Source organism: Mustela nivalis (assembly GCF_964662115.1).
Source record: "Mustela nivalis genome assembly, chromosome: 8".
Taxonomy (NCBI): Eukaryota; Metazoa; Chordata; class Mammalia; order Carnivora; family Mustelidae; genus Mustela; species Mustela nivalis.
In genome coordinates, this window is record NC_139027.1 from 6,057,187 (window position 1) to 6,077,748 (window position 20,562).

The following is a 20,562-nucleotide window of genomic DNA, read 5'->3' on the forward strand; positions in this document are numbered from 1 at the left end:
CCAACGGGCAGCCTTGGCTCCAGCAGGGGCCCGAGCATCTGCGGGACCGGCGCGCGGGTACTTACGCTGGGGTGGAACAGGGACAGGGACTCGTACTGCTTGTCCAGTTTCTTATCCTAGGGGTTAAAGGAGCAGGGAAAGGTCATCCTTAAGCGATGAACTGCCTCGGAACACGAGTGTGCTGAGTGTCAGCAGGGCCAGTAGATGAGAAGAATTTTTTTAAAGACTTAATTTATTTGAAAGAGTGAGCAAGCACAAGCAGGGTGAGGAGCAGAGGGAGGAGCAGGCTCTCACGGAGCAGACACTCGATCCTGGGACGCTGGGATCATGACCTGAGCTAAAGGCAGACGCTTAACCCACTGAGCCACCGAGGTGCCCCAGTGACAAGAATTTCTTACATCAACTTTGTGAGTTCTGCCACCAGCCTGGAAGTGCTTCCTTTGCCCTTGGGGCCATCGGTGTTTTGATGTCAAGTAAACAACTAGTCAAGAAACGCTTCAGTATGGTTCTTCTGGGGGAGTTCCCCAGAGGCAGGTCCCTGAGGGCAGGGTCACACCAGGGCACTGCTGACTGCTGGGCCAGCTGCCGGGGGTTAGGGATGCTGCGGGCTCGCCCACCTGGGACTGGCCTCCGAATGCCCCAGCCCGCCCCGCCTCAACACTCAGCTGTTCCCAGAGTTCACTGTCGCCCAAATTCTCAGAGGAACTGAGCCCGAAGCGCCTGCTGCACACACGGCTCCAGCCGCCGCCGCCCCGCGCCTGCCCGGCATGGAACAGATGACAGCGGGCAAGGCAGGACGCGGAGCCCGAAAATCTAGGCCTGGCTTCCAGCCCAGCTGCCCCCACACATTCTGTGGTCAGCGACCAGGCACCAGCCTCCCGCCTATCTAGCGGCTTTGCTCCAAGACCCAGGGTCAGGCCACGGTGCACAGTGGCAACTCTCAAGGCAAACAAAGCAGACTGGCCTCGCGGTCAAACAATGGTAACGGGGGAGCGGGGGTGGGGGCACTCTCTGGCTGCCACCACGCGCACCACCGGGACGAGCTGCTCAGGGAGGCCCCGGCAAGACCAGAGCGGAGCAGAGGAGTAACGCCTCATGACGGAGCTGCGCCCAAATGTTCCAAGTGCTCATGTGAGGAGGCATGCCCAAGAGTTCCAGAACACAAGTCTGCAAGCCTGGATCTGATTTCTCGTCTCGATAGCAGACAAGTCATCTTTTTCCCACAGAAGCCAGGTGAATGAAGTTGTAAGAGTTGTTTAAAGTCTCCAAGTTGATGAATCACATGGAGTTCACGGGGGAAAGCCCAATGCACCTCGTTAGTGGTTAGTTGTTTCGAAGAAAGATGATAAAGATTGCTCCCTCTTACCAGACAGGGAAGCAATAAAGCAAACAAGAAACCACTTGGTAGAGGGGCGCCGTCTGCGGCATGCTGAGGTTTGATATTTGCTCTAACAAAGCCTGAAACGCTCTTGTTTCAAAGCTTCACTCGGAGGCCCTAGGCAAGTCCAGTGAAACAGTCTCCCGGGCTCAGAAGTATAACATTCCTCCAATTACACATGAGAACATATATCCACATACAAAAAGCATAATTCTTTTTAAAAAACGATTAGCTAAACTTCTCACAAAATAAGCTTCCCAAGGGGGCGCCTAGGTGGCTCAGTGGGTTAAAGCCTCTGCCTTTGGCTCAGGTCATGATTCCTTGGTCCTGGGATCGAGCCCCGCATCGGGCTCTCTGCTTGGCAGGGAGCCTGCTTCCTCCTCTCTCTCTGCCTGCCTCTCTCTCTGCCTACTTGTGATCTCTGTCAAATAAATAAATAAAATCTTTTAATAAATAAATAAGCTTTCCCAGGGAATAACACCAAAAAATGTCACTGGAAACATCAGGTCAGATCTTGCTAAGAACCAATTTTATCTTTTCCAAAAGTTGTAAGATTGCAATTGCTCAAAATTCTAATCAAATGTCTCATTATCTACAAGTTGGTGACTTACCACGCAATGGACAAGAATGCTGAAGGGGATCCAAAATATCAAGGAGAAAACCAGGACGGACCCGACGATGTTGTCTGCTAAAAATTTCCCTGTGAACAATTCCAAACAGTCAGTGTTCTGATCAAGTACTTTAGACACAAAATTAAATCTCTTAGTAGATTACCATGGTGTCAAATGCGACAAACTGCCGGCCAGGTGGCACTACGAAGGCAGCCCAAGCAGCGTCAGTGTCCCCTGTGCCAGCCCACACCATCCCCCGAGCTACGAACACTCCTCCGGACAGAGCCCCGAGACCCTCGTGACCGCATCACACGGTGCTCAACACGACCCCTGAGTGCTGGTGTCAGGGACCAAGCACACGGAAGGCTACTGCTTGCGACAATGCGTGACAGGACAAAGTCACTGTCATCCGGGTACTATTTTTCTGACAGTGAATTCCAACCCTGCAAGACAGAATATGTTGCTGCTTCTGCAAAACCTGAGGCCCAGTTTTTGTCTGTCTTGAGGCTCACATGAAACTGGATTCAGATTTACCACCTACAGGACTGAACCAGGCTTACGGTTCCAGTGTCCACTTCTTAAAGATGCCAGAATTTCAACAACGTGTGGACTTCCCTTGTCTGAAAACCTGCGCATCCGCACGCCACAGCGGGAGAGCCGGGTGTGTGCTTCATCTCAACTGACAAAGCTGCGTCAGCAAACGCCGTGAATATTTCCATCTGCTTCAGGATCCGACGTATTAACCCAACAGCACACTTTCCTCGTGTCATCACCAAACTCTGCTCACTTCCAAGCAAACAGATGCCGGGGAAATCACCTACCAAAAGTATTGATGCTCAGCTGGTCGATGAAGTCCCAAAACCGCTCGATGACGTCCTGTACTCGCTTCTCACACTTGCCCTGTGAACACAGAACACACAGCAGTGCCCGAAAAGGACTGCGTCAGGAGTGGCACAGCTGGGTACAAGGGATGGACATGTAAGGCTTCAGGAAATCACAGCTGCAGGGGCCCAGTTTTGGACACAGGGAACTAATGCAGCAGGAGACACTTGTCACTTCCACTTCCACAATCAGCCCATTTTTATAAGTGAATTTAGAATTCCCAGGAAACAAAACTTGAGAAAACCAATTTTGTTTAAGACAGGGCCCTCTAGCAAGGGCTGCACTGACCACACACACACACACAAACACACACACACACATGCGCGCGCGCAAACACACGCACCAGGAGAAACCTAACCAGACCGCCTGGGAAGCCGGCCTAACCCCTTTAAATCCACGCCTGTGACTCCATGGGAATGAAATGTGTTTCACTGGAGGGTAAGAGGGCCTAAGGAGGTGCGTCGAGCCACTCTGGGTCTTTCCTCTATCAGCACTGGTTTTAAATCAAAACTTGCAATTTCACAATCTTAGTCAATTATATAATTAATCTAGAAAACCAAGTCATTAACACAAACAGCCTAAAATGAGCTGACTCTACTAGAAAAGCTCCCTCCCCGCAGTCCCTGGATTCAAGGCCCCCTGCTCGGGACAGAGCGTGCTCCAGCTCCCCGAGAGCACCGGCGCCTCACCTCGCGTCATCCCCACGGCCTGCCCGGACAGCCGAGAGCAGGCAGCGGGTGACAAGGCACAGCAGGACTCTCTCCCCTGGCAAAATCAAGTCCTCATAGTATCAAAACTGCCCGTCTGGCTGTCACAGAAAAAGCTGTATGGAAGTAAATACTCACATTCATGTCACAGAAGCCCACCGTACAGGGCTTCCCTTTCCTCAAGAATAAATTCTTCTGTTCGGCGTCAACGTAGGGCACACACCGGCCCGAGGGGTCCCTGCAGCACACCTTGCACGAGTGGTCAGTTTCTGGAACGGAACCGGGGAGGTCATGGGCAGCCGGACCGCGGACTCGCTCCTCCTCCCCTCCTCCCTCCCCACCCCGCTCCCCACGGGGAAGGAAATGCTGTGTTTTCCAACAGCGAACTAGCCTTCGTGCACCCCGAAGACTAACTTCTGAGTTCAGGCTCCTCAGTCCTCAGGCCACAAGACAAGAACAATTTACACCAAAGAGCCTGCCTTAACGGAGTAAAAGCCGAAAGATTCTCCTTCAGATCCTTTATGATTCTCAACGTTTCTCTTCATCCCAACATTCTTGTTACACTGCTGACTTCAACCCTCGGTGTCGCCGTTTCAAAAACACCCCGAGAGAACCAAGCCTCCAGCGAGAGCCAGTACCACTGTGACACAACAGCTGGGTGCGGGCCACAGGGAGCTACGGGGTGACATGAGCGCAGGGGCTGAAGCTCCGTCTACACCTACCGCCCACAGCATGTGGGTCACGGAACCAACTAGGCCCACACAGGCCATGTGGCACACACACCAACAGCAAAAATGGCCAAAATGTCAACTGGCAACGCAACTCGGGACAGTATATGACCCAGAGGAATCCCTGGTCACTTAAGTGGGAGAACCTGGAATCAACTAGAACACAAAACCCAGCAAAAGCGCTCGAATGGGAAAAGAGACATACATTTCCATCATTCGTCCGGCGGGCAAGCATTTCCTGGGCGTTTACTATGGGTCCCTCCAGGCATCCCAGGTCCCCTGCCGCTCCCTCGGGAAATGACTGGCTTGGAATCTACCGTGTGTCATCCCCGGTGTTTACTGCTGCTTCCCCAGAAGAGTCGCTCCCCACACCGTGCGCCTGGGGGTTCCCAGCCCACTGGCTCCGACTTCTGCATGGTTTTGAAAGCAACAGAAGCCTCCTGAGGTGAGACAGGGCAGGAAGCCTGGAACCCAGTCGGTCCCTTCTCAGGCTCGGGAGTTCCAAAAATAGAAGGTGGAAACCTGAGGACAAGTGTCTAAGAAGCCGGCGTGATGTCGCCAACCATCGCTAAGCGAGGCCCCTCCCCCAGACATCAGGCAGGGAGCAGAAGGCAGCAGGCTCAGCCCTGGTGAGCAAACACCCTAACGGGCAGGGTCAGACCCTGGGACCGGCTCCCTCTGGCTGAGTCCCAAGGAGCAGGAGTCCCCGGCCGGTGGCCGCAGCGGGCTCCTGCCGCGCTCACGCGGGGTACCACATGGCAGCGGGCGCAGCGAGGACACTCCTCCACCCACGCGCTCAGCCGCACCCCCCCCCCTCTCCCACCCCTAAGCCTGCCACTCGGCCTGAACGTGGAGCAGGAAGGACGGCGACAGGCGACAGGCGGCTCTCACAGACAAGTCAGCGGACCAGACGCGGAGCTGGAGGGCGCCCCCGGACCCCGCTGCCTCGCCCCGCCCCCGGCTGGGATCTCACCACCAGCGTGGCCCTGCAGGTGGGCCACGCTCCGGCTGCAAGGACGCGGCACGGACATGCACTCACCATTACACGCGCAGGACTCCCGCTGCTGCTCCCGCTCACAGAAGGGGACACACTTCCCATCTTTACACTTGCCGAGATCCAAGCACACTGTGTCGTCTGCGGCGTTGCCGGGCGGGGGACACTCACTGCTGTTACCTGCAAGCATGCAGGAAGCACACAGGTAGCCGTGAGTCACGCAGCAGCAGCCGGCCTCGGGTGCCCACAGAAGTTGGCACCGCGCTTCACAAAGGGCACAAAGTGGCCCGGGGGCAGGACGCCAGCGGCCCGGGCCCAGCCGGCCGACGAGCCGCGAGCACCTGGCTGCGCGCCCAGCGCCGTGCGGTGCACACCCCGGCGCTCCCACCCCGCCCCTCAGCCACTATTTAACAACTTGCTTTTACCTTTCCCTTGTGAAACGTAACTACAGGTAACAGGACACGCACACAGGAGCACAGACGCACTGCGGAGCAGACATCAGGGCCGCCACGGCCTGAGAAGCAAGCTCTGCGGGAGGCTCACGGCAGCGGCCGGCCGGGCCCTTCCAACCTCACCAGCGGCCACTCCCGAGCCCTCGGCCGGCCTCCAGTGTCTTCCCCTCTCCAAGGTCTCTCCCTCGGAACTGTAACATATGCTGTTCAGTCTACCCGGAATGTTCTCGTTTCTGCCCTGGAGGGCCCTGGCGGGCTTTTTCTCACCCTCAGATCTGGCTCCAAGACCTCCCTCAGACCTCCCGCGGCCCTACGTTCACCCACTGCTTCCTTCCCTACAGCTGCTTCTCTACTTCAAGCACACGTTTTGCAATTTATGGCTTTTTTTTTTTTTTAAGTAGGCTCCACACCCAGTGGGCAACCCAAAGTAGGGCTCAAACCCACGTCCCTGAGATGAAGACCTAAGCTGAAGGGCACAGCAGGGTGGTTCAGTCGGCTAAGCGTCTGCCTTCAGCTCAGGTCACGGTCCCAGAGTCCTGAGATCAAACCCTGCACTGGGCTCCTTGCTCAGTGGGGAGCCTGCTTCTCCCTCTCTCGCTCCCTCTGCTTGTGTGCTCGCCCGCTCTCTCTCTGTCAAATAAATAATAAAGAAATAAAATGACCTGAGCTGAAATCAAGAGTCAGGCACTCATCTGACTGAGCCACCCAGGCGCCCCTCAGTTGACGTCTATGTGAGGATGTGGTTTCGGTTCAGACTGGTGAGCTCCACGAGAGCAAAGATCAAAACTAGGAATAAATCAACTTACGTCTAATCCCTATCACACGCCGTAAGTACCCCACAAGTATTTCTTAAATGAATTAATGATTCTTCCAAACAAAAGAAAAGCCACAGAAGGATGTTAAATTCAAGTGAGAGGATGGGGTGAGGGGCTCCTTCTAGAAAGCGAGCAGCACACGCAGTTAAACATGACCACATGCGGACGGCAGACGGTGGCCAGAGCCAGAGGCCTGGCCCTTCCCCTGACAAGTGGGACCATAGCCCGGAGTCCGGAAGAACTGAGGACTTGCAAGTCAGTGGAGTGGTGACAGGAAACTCAGAGGAACCTGTCCTGTCTCAAACAAAAGAAGCCCTCCACGAAGTACCCAGTACACACTGACGCGGGCACATCACCTGTGCCTCTGGTCTGACGAAACCATTTATGCTGCTGGGCACTCGGGGTCAACAGGACGGACACGTAACAAGTGTGCGGCTGCTGAAAGGAGGCCATGCGGACAGGGCAGCCTGTCAGTGACAGGGAGACCGCACTCCCCGGTATTTTCAGTGCGTGCTGCTGCCCTGAACACACACGTGCAAAATGTCCTACAAGTATCCACTGCGCACGTGTTCTCAGCAGACTAACGTCAGGGCACCATACGCAGAGGACAAGCATTAAACACACAGAGCCACCTAGTCCCCAGGCTCCCAAGGCTCTGGGTGCATCGGATCCCACAGGTAGACAGAGCAGGTGGCACAGGTCACTGCGCCTGTCCTCAAAGCCGCTGGGGCCCTGGGCCTGGAGGAATGCGGTGGAGGGACCAACAGCGTCCATTTCGAGCGAGGGCCCGCAATGACACCGATACCGCTAGCACGACAGCCCCAAGGCTCCTCAAACGAGGGTACGGTTACTATCCGACCCAGCGACTCCACTCCTGGGTCTCGACTGGGGAACGACAGACACGCAACCACACAAAATCTTGTACAGAAATATCCACAGCGGTGTTAGTCCTCAGAAAGCGGAAATAATCCCAAAGTGCATCAACTGATGAACAAAAGAAACAAAATGCTGCACAGAGGAACACAACGGGCGATCCCTCAGTGACAAGGACAGACGATGACGGCTTCATGCTATGACACGAGGAGTCCCAAAAACCTGATTCCGAATGAAAGAAGACAGCTGCAAACGGCCATGTATTGTAGGATTCTGTTTATATGAAATGTCCAGACAGGCAAATACACAGAGACAAAAAGATCACTGGTTTTCTGGGGCCGGCGGGGAATGAGGACACCTGATGGCTACGGGACACAGGTTTAAGGTGATGGAAACGTTCTGACACTGACCGCTGGCAGCTGCACAAATGCAAGCACCTTAAAAACCACTAACTGTACGCTTTAAATGGGTGAGCAGGGCATCTGGGGGGCGCAGTGGGTTAAGCATCTGCCTTTGGCTCAGGTCATGATCCCAGGGTCCTGGGATGGAGCCCCACATCGGGCTCTCTGCTCGGCAGGGAGTCTGCTTCTCCCTCTGCCTGCCGCTCCCTTTACTTGTTCTGACAAATACATAAAAATAAAATCTTTAAAAAGAAAAATTAAAGTTTCTGTTCCAAGATGGACAACAGATAGAAGGAAGGTATATGCAACTTATAAACCAATCAAATTATCATACAATGACTCCTCTAAGTCAATAATATCAAAAAGACATGAAACCCAAATTTTTAAAAATGAACCATATAGGGGCACCCTGATGTCTCAGTTATTAGAGCATGCGACTTTTTAGGTTTATTTAATAGGAAGAGAGAGCAAGAGCTCACAAGAGGTGATATGGGAAAGGGGCAGAGGGAGAGGGACAGAATCTCAGAATTCCCGCTGAGCACAGAGCCCAACATGGGTCTTGATTCCACAACCCAAAGACTGTGACCTGAGCCAAAACCAAGAGCTGGACTGCTTAAGTGCCCCAAAACATGCAACTCTTAACCTCAGGGTTGTGAGTTCAAGCCCCATGTTGGGCATGAAGAATACTTTAAAAAAATTTTAAAAAGGACCAAATATATGAATTGGCTATTGACAAAAGGAAAAACTTTGCATAGCTAACAGATAAAAGGAGACACAGGTACCTTCAAGAAACATGCAAATATGGATGAGAGATCACTTTATACTCATCAGATTGGCAAAAAACAGAAGACCATCTGAGTAACAGCAAGGGTTGATGAGGACACTGGGACACAGGAATCCACACATACTACAGGTGCATGATGACTGTTCTAGGGAGATCGACACGGGGCCACTTCCTATGACCAAGCAACTCTGTTCCTCCACGTGCAGCCAGGAAACCCTTACAGCACCTGGGATTCAGGTGGGAGACATCTGTCGAACTCCTATCTGCGGTACCCCCAAGATGAAGGCAGTCCAAGCCGCCACTTAGTGAACAGGTGAGTACGATACCCTAGAGCACACAAGTAAACTCAGCAGGGGTCCAAGCAATGACCATGTACAGACACAGATACACACACCACAGATGGCATGACAGAGATACTTCATAAAAACTGACACTGAGTTTAAAAAAAGATCTAAAGTGGAGTATTATCCTGGCATGTTAAAAACCCATATATACACAAACTAACACGATATTATCGTCAAGGAAATACACATACCCAGGCAAATATTAGACGCATTACAGCACTGCCCGTGAGAGGAGGAGGTGATGGGAATGAAGCGGACACAATAAGCAAGCAAGCACAACGGGCCTGGCGCCGGCCACTGGTAAGTGCATCTCAAATGAAGGAGTATGGTTCTGAAGGCTGTTTTCCTCTGAACGAAATACAGTGTTGTTTCAAACATACACATGCTCACCTGCGCAAAAGCATCCCAAGAGAACCAGCAGAAGGACTCACCTGTGCAGTAAGACACGCCTTTGCAAGTAGCATTGATCGCCTCTTGGCACTTCTTCTGGGCAGTCTCGAACTGACAGTTTTTACAGCAAGGGCTATTCCTGTCACTGCAGAGGCAGAGCAGACAGAACAGTTCCAGTCGAATGTCAGCCCCACAGCAAACACTACGGTCATGTCAGCGGGCCCTGCAGATGGCGGGGAAGGCCCCTCGGCTGGGCCGCCCGATCCTGCAAAGTCAGCCTTCCCGGGCGCTGGCCCGCCTGCACACACTGTCTGCCCTTCCTGCGGGGGCATCAAGCAGGAGCACAGAGAAGTCCGAGGGGACTCGACCTCGGAACATCTTGGTGTCCTTGGTTTTCATTAACTTGATACACTAATTTAAAAAAAAGGAAGACCTATGCCTGCAAGGCCCTCAACGGGAGGAAACGAGGCAGCCGGAGTCCAAGTCCCAGCAGGATTTCTGCCGCAGTAAGCACCGTACATCGTTCACATCTGCTACTCACCACCAACTCGACGTCTCCTCCTCTATGCTAAGCCAGGCACCCGTCGCAACATGCAAACACAGTACCTTCTAATTTGTAACCTGCTTCCTCTGCATTTAGTGTATGCCACTGAACACAGTTTTCCACACGGTTTTATTGCATAGAAACACAACAATTTAGATCTCAGGACTGTCACCTGGGTCTAATATCTTGTTACTCTAAAATAATGCAGCAGGGCCCCTGGGTGGCTCAGTTGTTAAGTGTCTGCCTTTGGCTCAGGTCATGATCCCAGGGTCCTGGGATCAAGCCCTGCATCGAGCTCCCTGCTCAGCGGGAAGCCTGCTTCTCCCTCTCCCACTCCCCCTGCTTGTGCTCCCTCTCTCACTGTGTCTCTGTCAAAGAAATAAAATCTTAAAAAAAAAAAAAAGAAGCAGAATGCAGCTGTGAACATCCTCATTTAATCACCTCTCTCGTTTCCTTATGAGCTATGGGATCCTGAATCAAAAAGTCTACAAGATTAGAGATTTTGTGACCCAAAGTCATACTGCCTCCCAGAAAGCAGATTCCTTGCTGTTAAGGAGAAAAGGACACAATGGCGCCCGTGAGCCTTCCCCCTCCACCCCCACCCCCACCCCCCCGCCCTGGGCCACGGCCGCCCGCGCTCACCTGCACTGCACGCCGGCCCTCAGCATGCAGTCGCTGCTGCAGCACGTGTCGTTGTTCAGGTACATGATGCCGGGGTCGCACTCCTCTCCTTCGTCCACCCTGGAGTTCCCACACACTTTGTTGCTTCGCTCTTGAAAACACTCCTGGGACTTACTCTCGATGGTCTTGTAGATGGACTGCTTACTGCAGTTCGAGAACATCTTACAAGAGGAAGGGCCATAAAGGAACCAAAATGACACCACGTCATTCCCAAGCAGTGTTTGTGTTTCTTCTCTGGAGACAAACTCTCACTGTAAGAGCCACTTGCAGAGCCACCTCGAAGGTCTGCCACATTCCACCACGGTCACCTCAGAAAGCCGGCTACGTGGAATCAAGCAGTCCCCCTTGGCTGGGTGCACTAAAGCTGGCGTGCGTCTGGTTAGGAGCCCGACTTCTCCCCAGGCAGGCTGTACAAAGACGGAGAGCGCACATCCCGGCCAGTCCCAACCAGAGGGCCGACGCTCTGACCCCCACCCCCCAAACTGCCCGCTGGCACCCAGCGCCGCGGCAGTGACCGGGGGAACACGGCACACGCCGCCATCTTCCTGCACAGGATGACTCAGAAAGGCAAAATGGAGTCTATCTCTGATTCACCTCCTTTTCCAGGGCTGTGTGTACCAATGACCCATGTTTCAGGTTTTTAAAGAGATGAGCAGAGTAAGAGGTAGGATATACAGTCTACTAAACGATAAAAATCCAAATTGTTACCTAAACATTCACATGGGTCTCCAGGATTTTAAGTTTGAGATTTTTACAGGTGAGCAATGTTCCACAGGAAGCCTCTACCCTCACTTCTCTACTTGCAATACAGAACCAGGGAAATGGCTTCCTTATAAATCTGGGTTTTTTTACCAGGAGCTCTGAAATGGAGTCCATTTCCCAAACCATCTGCAATTAGCAAGAAAGGGAGTAAGAGACTGAAGGAAAACCTGTGCAGTGATTCCTCAAGACAGGGTCTCCACAACTATTGCACAGTTGCTAAAATGGCTTCCCTTTTGCCCCAGATGACAGCCATGGAGCCCCTGAGGAGCGGAGGGCACAGGACCCTCCCAAGGGAATAGTGATCACTGAATCAGATACTGAAAGGATTATTTTTAGAATGATATCCAAGACCTTATCACCCTTAACAGAAATATTAACCAGATCTTTGTTTTGCTTTTTTTTTTTTTTTTTTTTTTAAGGATCTTCCTATTTATTCTATGGTGAAGATATATTTAAGGGGTCTGGTTATTTCAGTCTAGGCCTCGGGCAGTTAGAATTTGCTAGGTTTACTCACGAGTACTGCAGATTCGCGAACTCAGCAGTGCACGCATGTGAGACCAGATGCTAGGCAATCAAATTCACACTGAAGCAGGAAGCAGCCTCCTCACTAACCTGCCACAGCTACACTTCGAGGGCCGGGGCCCTTGGGCTAAGAGCTCAGAGAACAATTTTCATGCTGCCTGAAGACCTCTGGCCTTCTGTTTGCACCCTTCCCACACCCTCTCCTCTTGTGCCAACAAACCCTCCTACGAACTCACCCCCCTTGTGCCACGTGAGCACAGTGAGGCCTGAGGCCTCAGCAGCTTGCCTATGCGAGGTGCCAGGCCCTGTCTTTTGAGGTCAAGGAAACGGGAGCGCTTTTTACCTAGCTACAAACATTTTTATTAAGAAATTCAATTAAAATGTAGATTAGAAGACACCCAGTATCTTTTTTCCTTTTTAAAAAAAATTTTTTTTAGATTTTATTTATTTATTTGACAGAGATTACAAGTAGACAGAGAGGCAGGCAGGGGGTGGGTGGGGGAAGCAGGCTCCCTGTTGAGCAGAGAGCCCGATGCGATGCGGGACTCCATCCCAGGACCCTGAAATCATGACCTGAGCCGAAGGCAGAGGCTTTAACCCACTGAGCCACCCAGGCGACCCACCCAGTATCTTTTTATAAGAGGATCACTCTTGGGAAAACCAAACTAACAGAAAATACACTAAACATGATGTGCTTAGGACAAAATAAATAAATGGATAAATTGTTCTTATTTGATAAACTAGCACCTTCTTTTCTTGTCCCTCACTTTTCATCTAGGTTAGCTCCCCATCCAACATGGGGCTTGGACTCACAACCCTGAGATCAAGAGTCATATGCTCTACTGACCGAACCAGCCAGGTGCCCCGAGAGTTGCCTGTGTTTTTTCGTTGTTTTTTTTTTTTTTTAAAAAAAAAAGCTCTATGCCCAATGTGGATGACTAGCACTTCTTGAATTTTTTTTTTTTTTAAGATTTTATTTATCTGTTGGAGAGAGTGAGTTATAGAGAGAGCATAAGTAGGGAGGGGCAGAGAGAGAAGCAGAATCTTCACTGAGCAGGGAGCCCAATATGGGGCTCAGTCCCAGGACTCCAGGGGATCATGACCTGAGCCAAAAGAAGATGCTTAACTGACTGAGCCACCCAGGTGCCCCTACTTCCCTAAATTAAAAAAAAAAAAAAAAGTCTCTAGCCAGGCACTATTCTCCTTAGAAGTCATTACAAGGCCATGGAAGAGCTAGAGCTCTCGGGGAAATTTCACAAGGAGAACTTGTAGAGTACAAGTCTACAAAGGAAGACAATTTCCCCCAAAGTACTCAAACCATCCTCAGTAACAAAGAAGCAAATGACTAGAGAGTGTACTGTCCAAACTACAGCCAGGAGCCAAATGTGGCTATTTCAATTTCTTCTTCCTCACCACATACTTCAGACTTTTTAATTATAGAAATGTTCACACAGCTGCAAAGTAGACACAATGGTATCATGAATGCCCACATGCTCCTCCCCAGCTTCAACAACCATCACCTTACGGCTTCCCCCTCCTCTGCGCCCTCACCACCTCCGCTCACGCTGGGTTGTTGTTGTTCTTTGTTTCTTAATAGCTTTATTTAAGGCATATTTTATATATCACAAAATTTACCCATTTCAAGTGTCCAAGTCAGTGATTTCCAATAACTTTACCAAGCAGGGCAGCCATCACCACAAATCAGCTTGTGGACATGTTCTTGTCCCAGGAAGGTCCCTCATGTCCTTTTACAGTTAATTCCCATTCCCAGCTCCAGCCCTAGGCAATCACTATTGAATTTAAATAAAACAGAAGTTAGAAAGAATAATAAAATAAAATAAACAGAATTTAAAATTCGGTTACTTGGTCTCTCCGGTCACATCTGGAGTGCTCAACGGGCACCTATGGCCAGTGCTGCTGTATTAACACAGAATGTTTCCGTCATCCCAGAACCTTCTACTGAACAGCGCTAAGTACAATGTACACGATTAGAAATGCAGAGAGGGCGGTTGGCTGGCTCAGTCAGTTAAGCATCTCTTGTCTTGCTTTGGCTCAGGTTGTGATCTCAGGGTGGTGAGATCAGGCCCTGTGCTGGGCTCCACAGGAAGTCTGTTTGAGATTCTCTCTCTCCCTCTGCCTCTGTCCTTCGTCCCCCTGGAGCATGCATTCTCTCTTTAAAAATAAGTAAATCAGGGACACCTCGGTGGCTCAGTTGGTTAAACAGCTGCCTTCAGCTTAGGTCATAATCCCAGGGTCCTAGGACTGAGTCCCGCATTGGGCTCCTTGCTCAGCGGGGAGCCTGCTTCTCCCTCTGCCTACTCTGACTGCTATTCCCCCTGCTTGCGCTCACTCTCTGATAAATAAATAAAACCTTTTTAAAAAATTAAAATTAAAAAAAATAAATCAATCATTAAAAAAAATAAATAAAATGCAGAGACAACGCTGAGAAACAGAGGACGTGGCAAGTAGGAGGAACAGTGCGACAGGGAGGGCAGCGCGCCTGGGGCACAAGCTGTCCGGCAGAGGAAATATGGAGCTTAAGGTGCAAAAAACAAGAGAGGAAGAGAGCGTTTATACGTAAGAGCCAAGGAAAAAGATGACAAAAAGAATAGAAGAAAGAAACTTCCAAAAGCAGGGTCAGGGCCAGGGAAACGCAAAAATAATCCCTTCGTCTACCTCCCTGCCAGGCTTTAAATTACAGCCAGGGCCTGGCTCCAAAATGGAAGCAGGAGAAATACTTCACCATCTTTCCCAGTTAGAGCCAGCCCTCTCTAACTCGGCACCACCGCCAGTGTGTTCTCCTCCTGACGCTTTGTGCTGCCTAACAAGTAAAATGCACAAAACAGACACCTGTGAACACCTGCAGGCCAGAAATCTAAGAGTCAGTCATAGCCAGGCTTACTTTCTCCCGTGGGATTAGTATACTCTCAGAAACCCCTGGCAGTAAACTTCATTTATTTATTCAACAAATATACTACATGCCAGGTCCCCCTGCTAGGCACTAGAGACAGAGCTGTGAACAAGACAAGCATGGGCCTTTCCCAAAGGGGTTTATAATCTGGCAAATTATGTATTTTGTTGCAAAAGTTGATGAAAACATGCAAATTAAGTAGAGTTAAAAGGAACAACAGCTTGTATAAGAAATGACATGAAATTTTGGGGGAGCCTGACTTAAGTCAGTTGATTAAATGTCTGCCTCTGGCTCAGGTCATGATCCTGGGGTCTGGGGACTGAGTCCCCACTCTCCCTCTACCCCCGGTGCTCCCTCTGCTTGTGCTTTCTCACTCTGTCAAATAAATAAAATCTTTAAAAAAAGAGATGACATGAAACTTTTAACCTGCACCAGACCCTATCATCCAAACCTCTAACATGAGCCACTACTATCACTAATTTTCCATATAGTCCCATCAACACAATTAACTTTGATAACAGTCCAAATGATAACTTAAACCAGATTCGATACACCACACCTCACTCTAAAGCACACAACCAAGTTTGAGGGTACTTTGTAATTCACAATCCCATCCCTGGAATGGAAGGCTCTTCTGAGCTCTCATTATAATTAAACGGAATAGCCTCTTTCCTTCCTAACCCAAAAAAGCTCCAGAAGATACATACCTTATTGTTCTCATGATCTCCACTCACGGCGATGGGATACATAACGTATTTTCCTCCCTGGTCCTCATTTGGGGCACATTCTGCTAGGCCATCCGGATCATGCTCTGCTCCAAAATTGTGTCCCAATTCATGAGTTGTTACCAGGTCAGCTTCCTTAAATGATCGTGCAAAGAAAACGCTATAACTTAATATCCAACCATACGCTACTGTGGCCAGTGAGGCCCTGCTTTTCTTAAATGGGGTACTGATGAACCAGATCAACAACAGGACAGCAGCAGGACTGTGAGAGTTCGGTGTGTCCAGACTGAAGGGCCCCGCACAGTGGGATAAAAAACCTACAGCACGTTTAACATTGGAGCCAAACTACCAGTGTGTCAGAAACTAGTATTTCCCATCAATGCCCATTCTCCCCTTCTTCCTTCCTTAAAACATCCTAATCCTGCTCAGGTTGGCAGTGTACTGTTAAAATATCCCCTTCCCGTATTTCTTTGAAGGTAGGTCAGGCTGTCCAGTGAGATAGAAACAGAGGGGGTGGGACTTCCAGAGTTTTTTTCTTTTACAAGGGACAGATGAGGCTCTGTCCTCCTTTTTGCAACACAGAAGAGAACCATCTTGTGAGCAGAGGATATGCATGAGGACAAAGGCCTGTGCTCAGAGGGGCTGAGTGAAAACCGGGAAGATCCTGGTTCCCCAAGGGAGCATCTCTAAGCTGCTTCAGCATCCACAGGACGCTGCCATGACCCTGTGGTTGACTGAAGCAAATACACCTCTTAGAAGTCACTGTTGGATTTTCAGTTTATGAATTTGCTGGAATGTGCCTAACACATTCCTAATGGATGTATCTGGGCAAAAACAAGATCCTAAAATTTTCTAAAGGAAAATCAGGTTACATACAAAGGATGAGAAAACAGAGTGATTTCAGATTCTAAGGGTAACACAAAACACTAGAAGACAATAATGGAGCAATGCCTGCAAATGCTGAAAAAATTTAATTATCAATCAAATTTAAGTGTAGGGTAAAGACATTTCAGATATGTAAAAATCTCAATTTGCCTCTCATGTATCCTTTTCTTAGGAAACTCCTGGAAGATATGCTATACCAAAACGACGGTATAAATCAAAAAAGAGCATGAGCAGGGGCTCGTGGGTGGCTCAGTCAGTGAAGCATCTGCCTTCAGCCCACGTCATGGTCCAAGAGTCCCAGCATCAAGCCCCGCGTCAGGCTCCCTGCTTGGTGGGGAGTCTGCTTCTCCCTCTGACCCTCCTCTCCACTCCCCCCACTCCATCTTCGTGCTATCTCCCTCTCAATCTCTCAAATAAATAAATATCTTAAGATAAGAAAAAGAAAGAACATGAGGTCCGGAAACGAGAGAGTCTGGGAAGTCTTTTAACGACAGCGACACTGCAGGACTGGGAACTGTGCAGCCCAGAGAAAGCACAGGACGAAGGGCTCCAGGAGGGGTGACGTCACGAAAAACAAGGACCCTGACCAGTCTCCAAAGAAATCTCACAGGTAGCTTTTTATCTTTTTCTTTATATTTTTTATTTTCACATTTCCCACCAAAACACATGTGTTTTTTTAAGCAGAAGCGAACAGAAGTATATACCACTTTTTAAAAAGATACCTACATAAATATATACAGCTAAGGTTCTACTAAAACAAACTCAAAATCTATCCTTTTAAAAAATAAGAGAACATACCTTTGTAAGGATGGTTTTACCATAATTTTTTGTGCTGGTCAAGCCACTATTCAAATAGATATTCTTCTTTCCAATTGGACTATAATACGCTAGAGGACAAAGGAGACGGAGACGAATTGCTTATTGAACACAGGATAACAATATAATCTAATCAGCCTGCCGTTCTCACACATCGCACAACGAACAGAAAACTTACCCTTTGGGCAAACACCTCCGTGGCTGTTGGCTCTGGGAGAACCGACATAAGCCAACCCAAGGGTTCCCATATCAAAATCTTGGTAGGTGAAAAGATGTGCAAGGCAGACCTTAGATGCTTCTTCGGCTATATCAAAACTAAATTGCTTTAAGAAAAAAAGTATTCTTAATTAGATTAACAATTACATCACACATGTTTCAACCAGACCCTGGAGAACACTGCCGTGTGACTGACTGCAGCTCTCCATCAGAACACACACCCACGGCACAACGCTTGCGTACAATTTGCACCCACCGATACAGGAAAGAAGAGGAGTACCATCTAGTTGGGGTGGGGGACAGGACAGGGAAAAACTTGGGGGCTTTTTCGAGCAGCTCAAAACCAAGAGGGCTGGTGTGAAGCCGTGCAGCCCAGCCCTGGAGACATTCCAATTCCGTAAGTCTCAGAGCCTGGATATTCTGTCCACGGGATGTCAGCACCGAATACCAAACAGAACCCCCTGAAGTATTTCAAGGACTCCACTGGTTTTGTACGTGGTTTTGTTTTTTGTTTTTTATTTTATTTATTTTTTTTATTTTCAGTAATCTCTACACCCAACATGGGGCTCGATATCACAACCCTAAGATCAAGACTCGTGTGCTCCTCTGACGGAGCCAGCCAGGTGCCCAGGGTTTTTGTTCATTTTAAGTTTGCTCTGGTTTTCCAACCTCCAGAACCGTGAGAAATAAATTTCCGTTGTTTAAGCTGCCAGTGTACAGCATTTCGTTACCAGCAGTCCTGACGGACCGCTCCCCTGGCCGAGTCTCTTGAGAAGTGACCTGGCCGGGCAGCGGGTCACAGCCCAGAAGACATGGAGAGTAGGTAACACAGGCAGCACCCTGCGCATCTCGACCTGGATGAAGAGCTGGCAATATCCTTTAACTCTAAGCTCTGAAGACTTAATTTCTGCCTTGTGAGACATAAGCCACACTGTACGTGGACTAACCCACAGGAACAACTTGGGTAAGTCGCATTGTTATGAGCTGCAAATCTGCGGTAACATGTTAGAGCAGCCAGAGGAAACCAACACACGCACGAACATATCAGAAGATCACTATCACTTCCCGGAAGGCAATTCTACGACAAAGCAATTGCATACACAAACTCAAGACCCTGAAATATGTGGCAAAAAGGATCGATCATACCCATCAAGGCAAGACTCATAAGGCACAGAATGTTTAGGCTATCTTCAGATTTCTAACTAGAATATAGTCATGAAGATTTTTAAATCCTGTAGAAAACTTTCACATCTTCAAGTTATATTAATACTGATTCATCTTCATACCGTTTGACAATTACTGACCTAGCAGATCTACTGATAAGTTTCAAAGAAACCTGAACAGAATGGTGTGCAAAAAATATTTATATTGAGTATACATTTTCTAAAGTCTCGATACTTCAACTGGATTCTTGAAGATATTAAGGTCAAGAAGAACCGCCTTCTAGCATTTTTCATTTTGACAACCTTTTGGCCTGTCTTGCTGTCAGCCCCGCTAAAGAGTCACCGCTGGGTTACTGGGATGCACTGCTCCTGGCTCTCAGTGACCTTTCTCAGCGCGCCCCTTCATTGATGCAGATATGCCCCATGTGCTAGAGAAACCACCAAGCGTGCTATCAGCAGCACCACATCCGGGACTCCACCACCTACCTCTAGCAACATCTTCACATCCCAAGCATCCTTTTCTTCATTTGGGTAACTTTTTGCCATGTTATAGTGCCTTTCACCGGGTTTCACCTCTTGTGGAGACTTGAGAATGCGGATCTATACTTAAAGAGACAATATACTTAGAACACTTCAGAAAAAAGTCAAAAGACTGAAACAATACTGCACTGTTTTAGCTATGCAAAATAAGATCATCCACCATTCTAGAAAAAATGTTTTAAAACTACAATTCCATAAAATTCTTCAGCTCTAATATTCATTAAAAAAAAACTGAGTATATAATATGCTTGGTATGATATATGGTAAACATGTATGTCAATGGCTTATTACTTATTATTATATTACTGATCAATTTATAAATGTATTCCTAAACTCTTATTTCTTCTACATTTAGTTTGATAAAATGAGAACCTGGGTTCCTAAGCCTAAAATATTTACTCCAACCACAGTCAATGATTCAGAGACAAAGATCTAGATGTCTGTCACTGCACCCCACAGAAATAAAAGATGATAAAGAACAGGGGCTTTTCCTTGGACATACAGTAAAAATTCATGTTAATCCTGCTTTAATACAAAAAGGAACAAATGGGCTTTCCTCCAAAGGAGATGAAACGTATCAACCAGTGAGTGTGTTTAAGGAAAAGAACAAAGCCATGCTCTGCTTAGCCATTTCTGGCCTCTCTTCTGGATGTGCCTGCCTGGGGGGGTGTAATCTGGTCCGCTCGGCCACCACGTGGCATGCTCACAGGGGAGGGCTTTGCAGCTTTGGTGGCGGGTGGTCAAGACCAATTCTGGGATGAAACAGATGGAACCCCAGCGTGACTGCACATCTAAATCACACCCCCCCCATCCACCTATGATCATTATTACAAAGCTGGCATTTCAAATCTACACTGCACCATTCTTCCAAGTAGCTCCAACTTCTTACGGCAAAACGGAGTTTTATTTATTGGTCTCCTAAAATCTGAACATGATGCTGCTGTTTTAGACAAGTGAGGCAGCTTTCTATGTACCACAATGGAACAACCATCAACATATACACAAAATGAAAAAGCAAGGTGCAAAGAGTAGAGCACATCACCATGTGTCAAATATACACATACACATCCACATGCTACACATGCACCAAATCTCTCCGGGATGGTACTTAGGAGATTGTGACATGGATGTCTCTGGGAAAAGGGACTGGTTTGACAAGAGTAGAGGTTGAAGAGACTTACTTTTCACTGGCTTTTGTACCATGTGTATATATTACCTAGTCAAATAATAACTTAAAAGAAAATGCAAAACAGTAAAAGAGAATGGAAAAGGGAAAAATAATTCTCTTAGTTTTATACAAGTACTATAAAAGTTTAACATTTATATAATATGCATGATTTCAAAAATTTTGTTTCTTAACCTCTAAGTTCTATACTATAAAACCTTTAAGAACATGGTTAATTTAGCACAAAGAACCTGGAAAAAACAAGAGATAATA

The 20,562-nt window shown here is 48.6% G+C and overlaps 1 protein-coding gene across 7 annotated transcripts in view; it reads right to left on the reverse strand.

Annotated features, from left to right (window-relative positions):
• ADAM17 (ADAM metallopeptidase domain 17) overlaps positions 1 to 20,562 on the reverse strand; it is a 53,069-nt gene that overhangs the window by 2,133 nt on the left and 30,374 nt on the right. For 6 of the 7 annotated variants that reach the window (XM_082743660.1, XM_082743658.1, XM_082743659.1 and 3 more), the window contains 11 exons: positions 19,071 to 19,184; positions 17,384 to 17,528; positions 17,188 to 17,276; positions 15,487 to 15,639; positions 10,546 to 10,745; positions 9,401 to 9,504; positions 5,346 to 5,480; positions 3,717 to 3,847; positions 2,811 to 2,889; positions 1,990 to 2,078; positions 66 to 116 (listed from right to left, as the gene is read on the reverse strand). In XM_082743660.1, coding sequence (XP_082599786.1) covers positions 66 to 116; positions 1,990 to 2,078; positions 2,811 to 2,889; positions 3,717 to 3,847; positions 5,346 to 5,480; positions 9,401 to 9,504; positions 10,546 to 10,745; positions 15,487 to 15,639; positions 17,188 to 17,276; positions 17,384 to 17,528; positions 19,071 to 19,184 — 1,290 coding nt within the window. Of the gene's footprint in view, positions 1 to 65; positions 117 to 1,989; positions 2,079 to 2,810; positions 2,890 to 3,716; positions 3,848 to 5,345; positions 5,481 to 9,400; positions 9,505 to 10,545; positions 10,746 to 15,486; positions 15,640 to 17,187; positions 17,277 to 17,383; positions 17,529 to 19,070; positions 19,190 to 20,562 lie in introns of all 7 variants that reach the window. The other variant, XM_082743664.1, reaches the window with a different exon arrangement.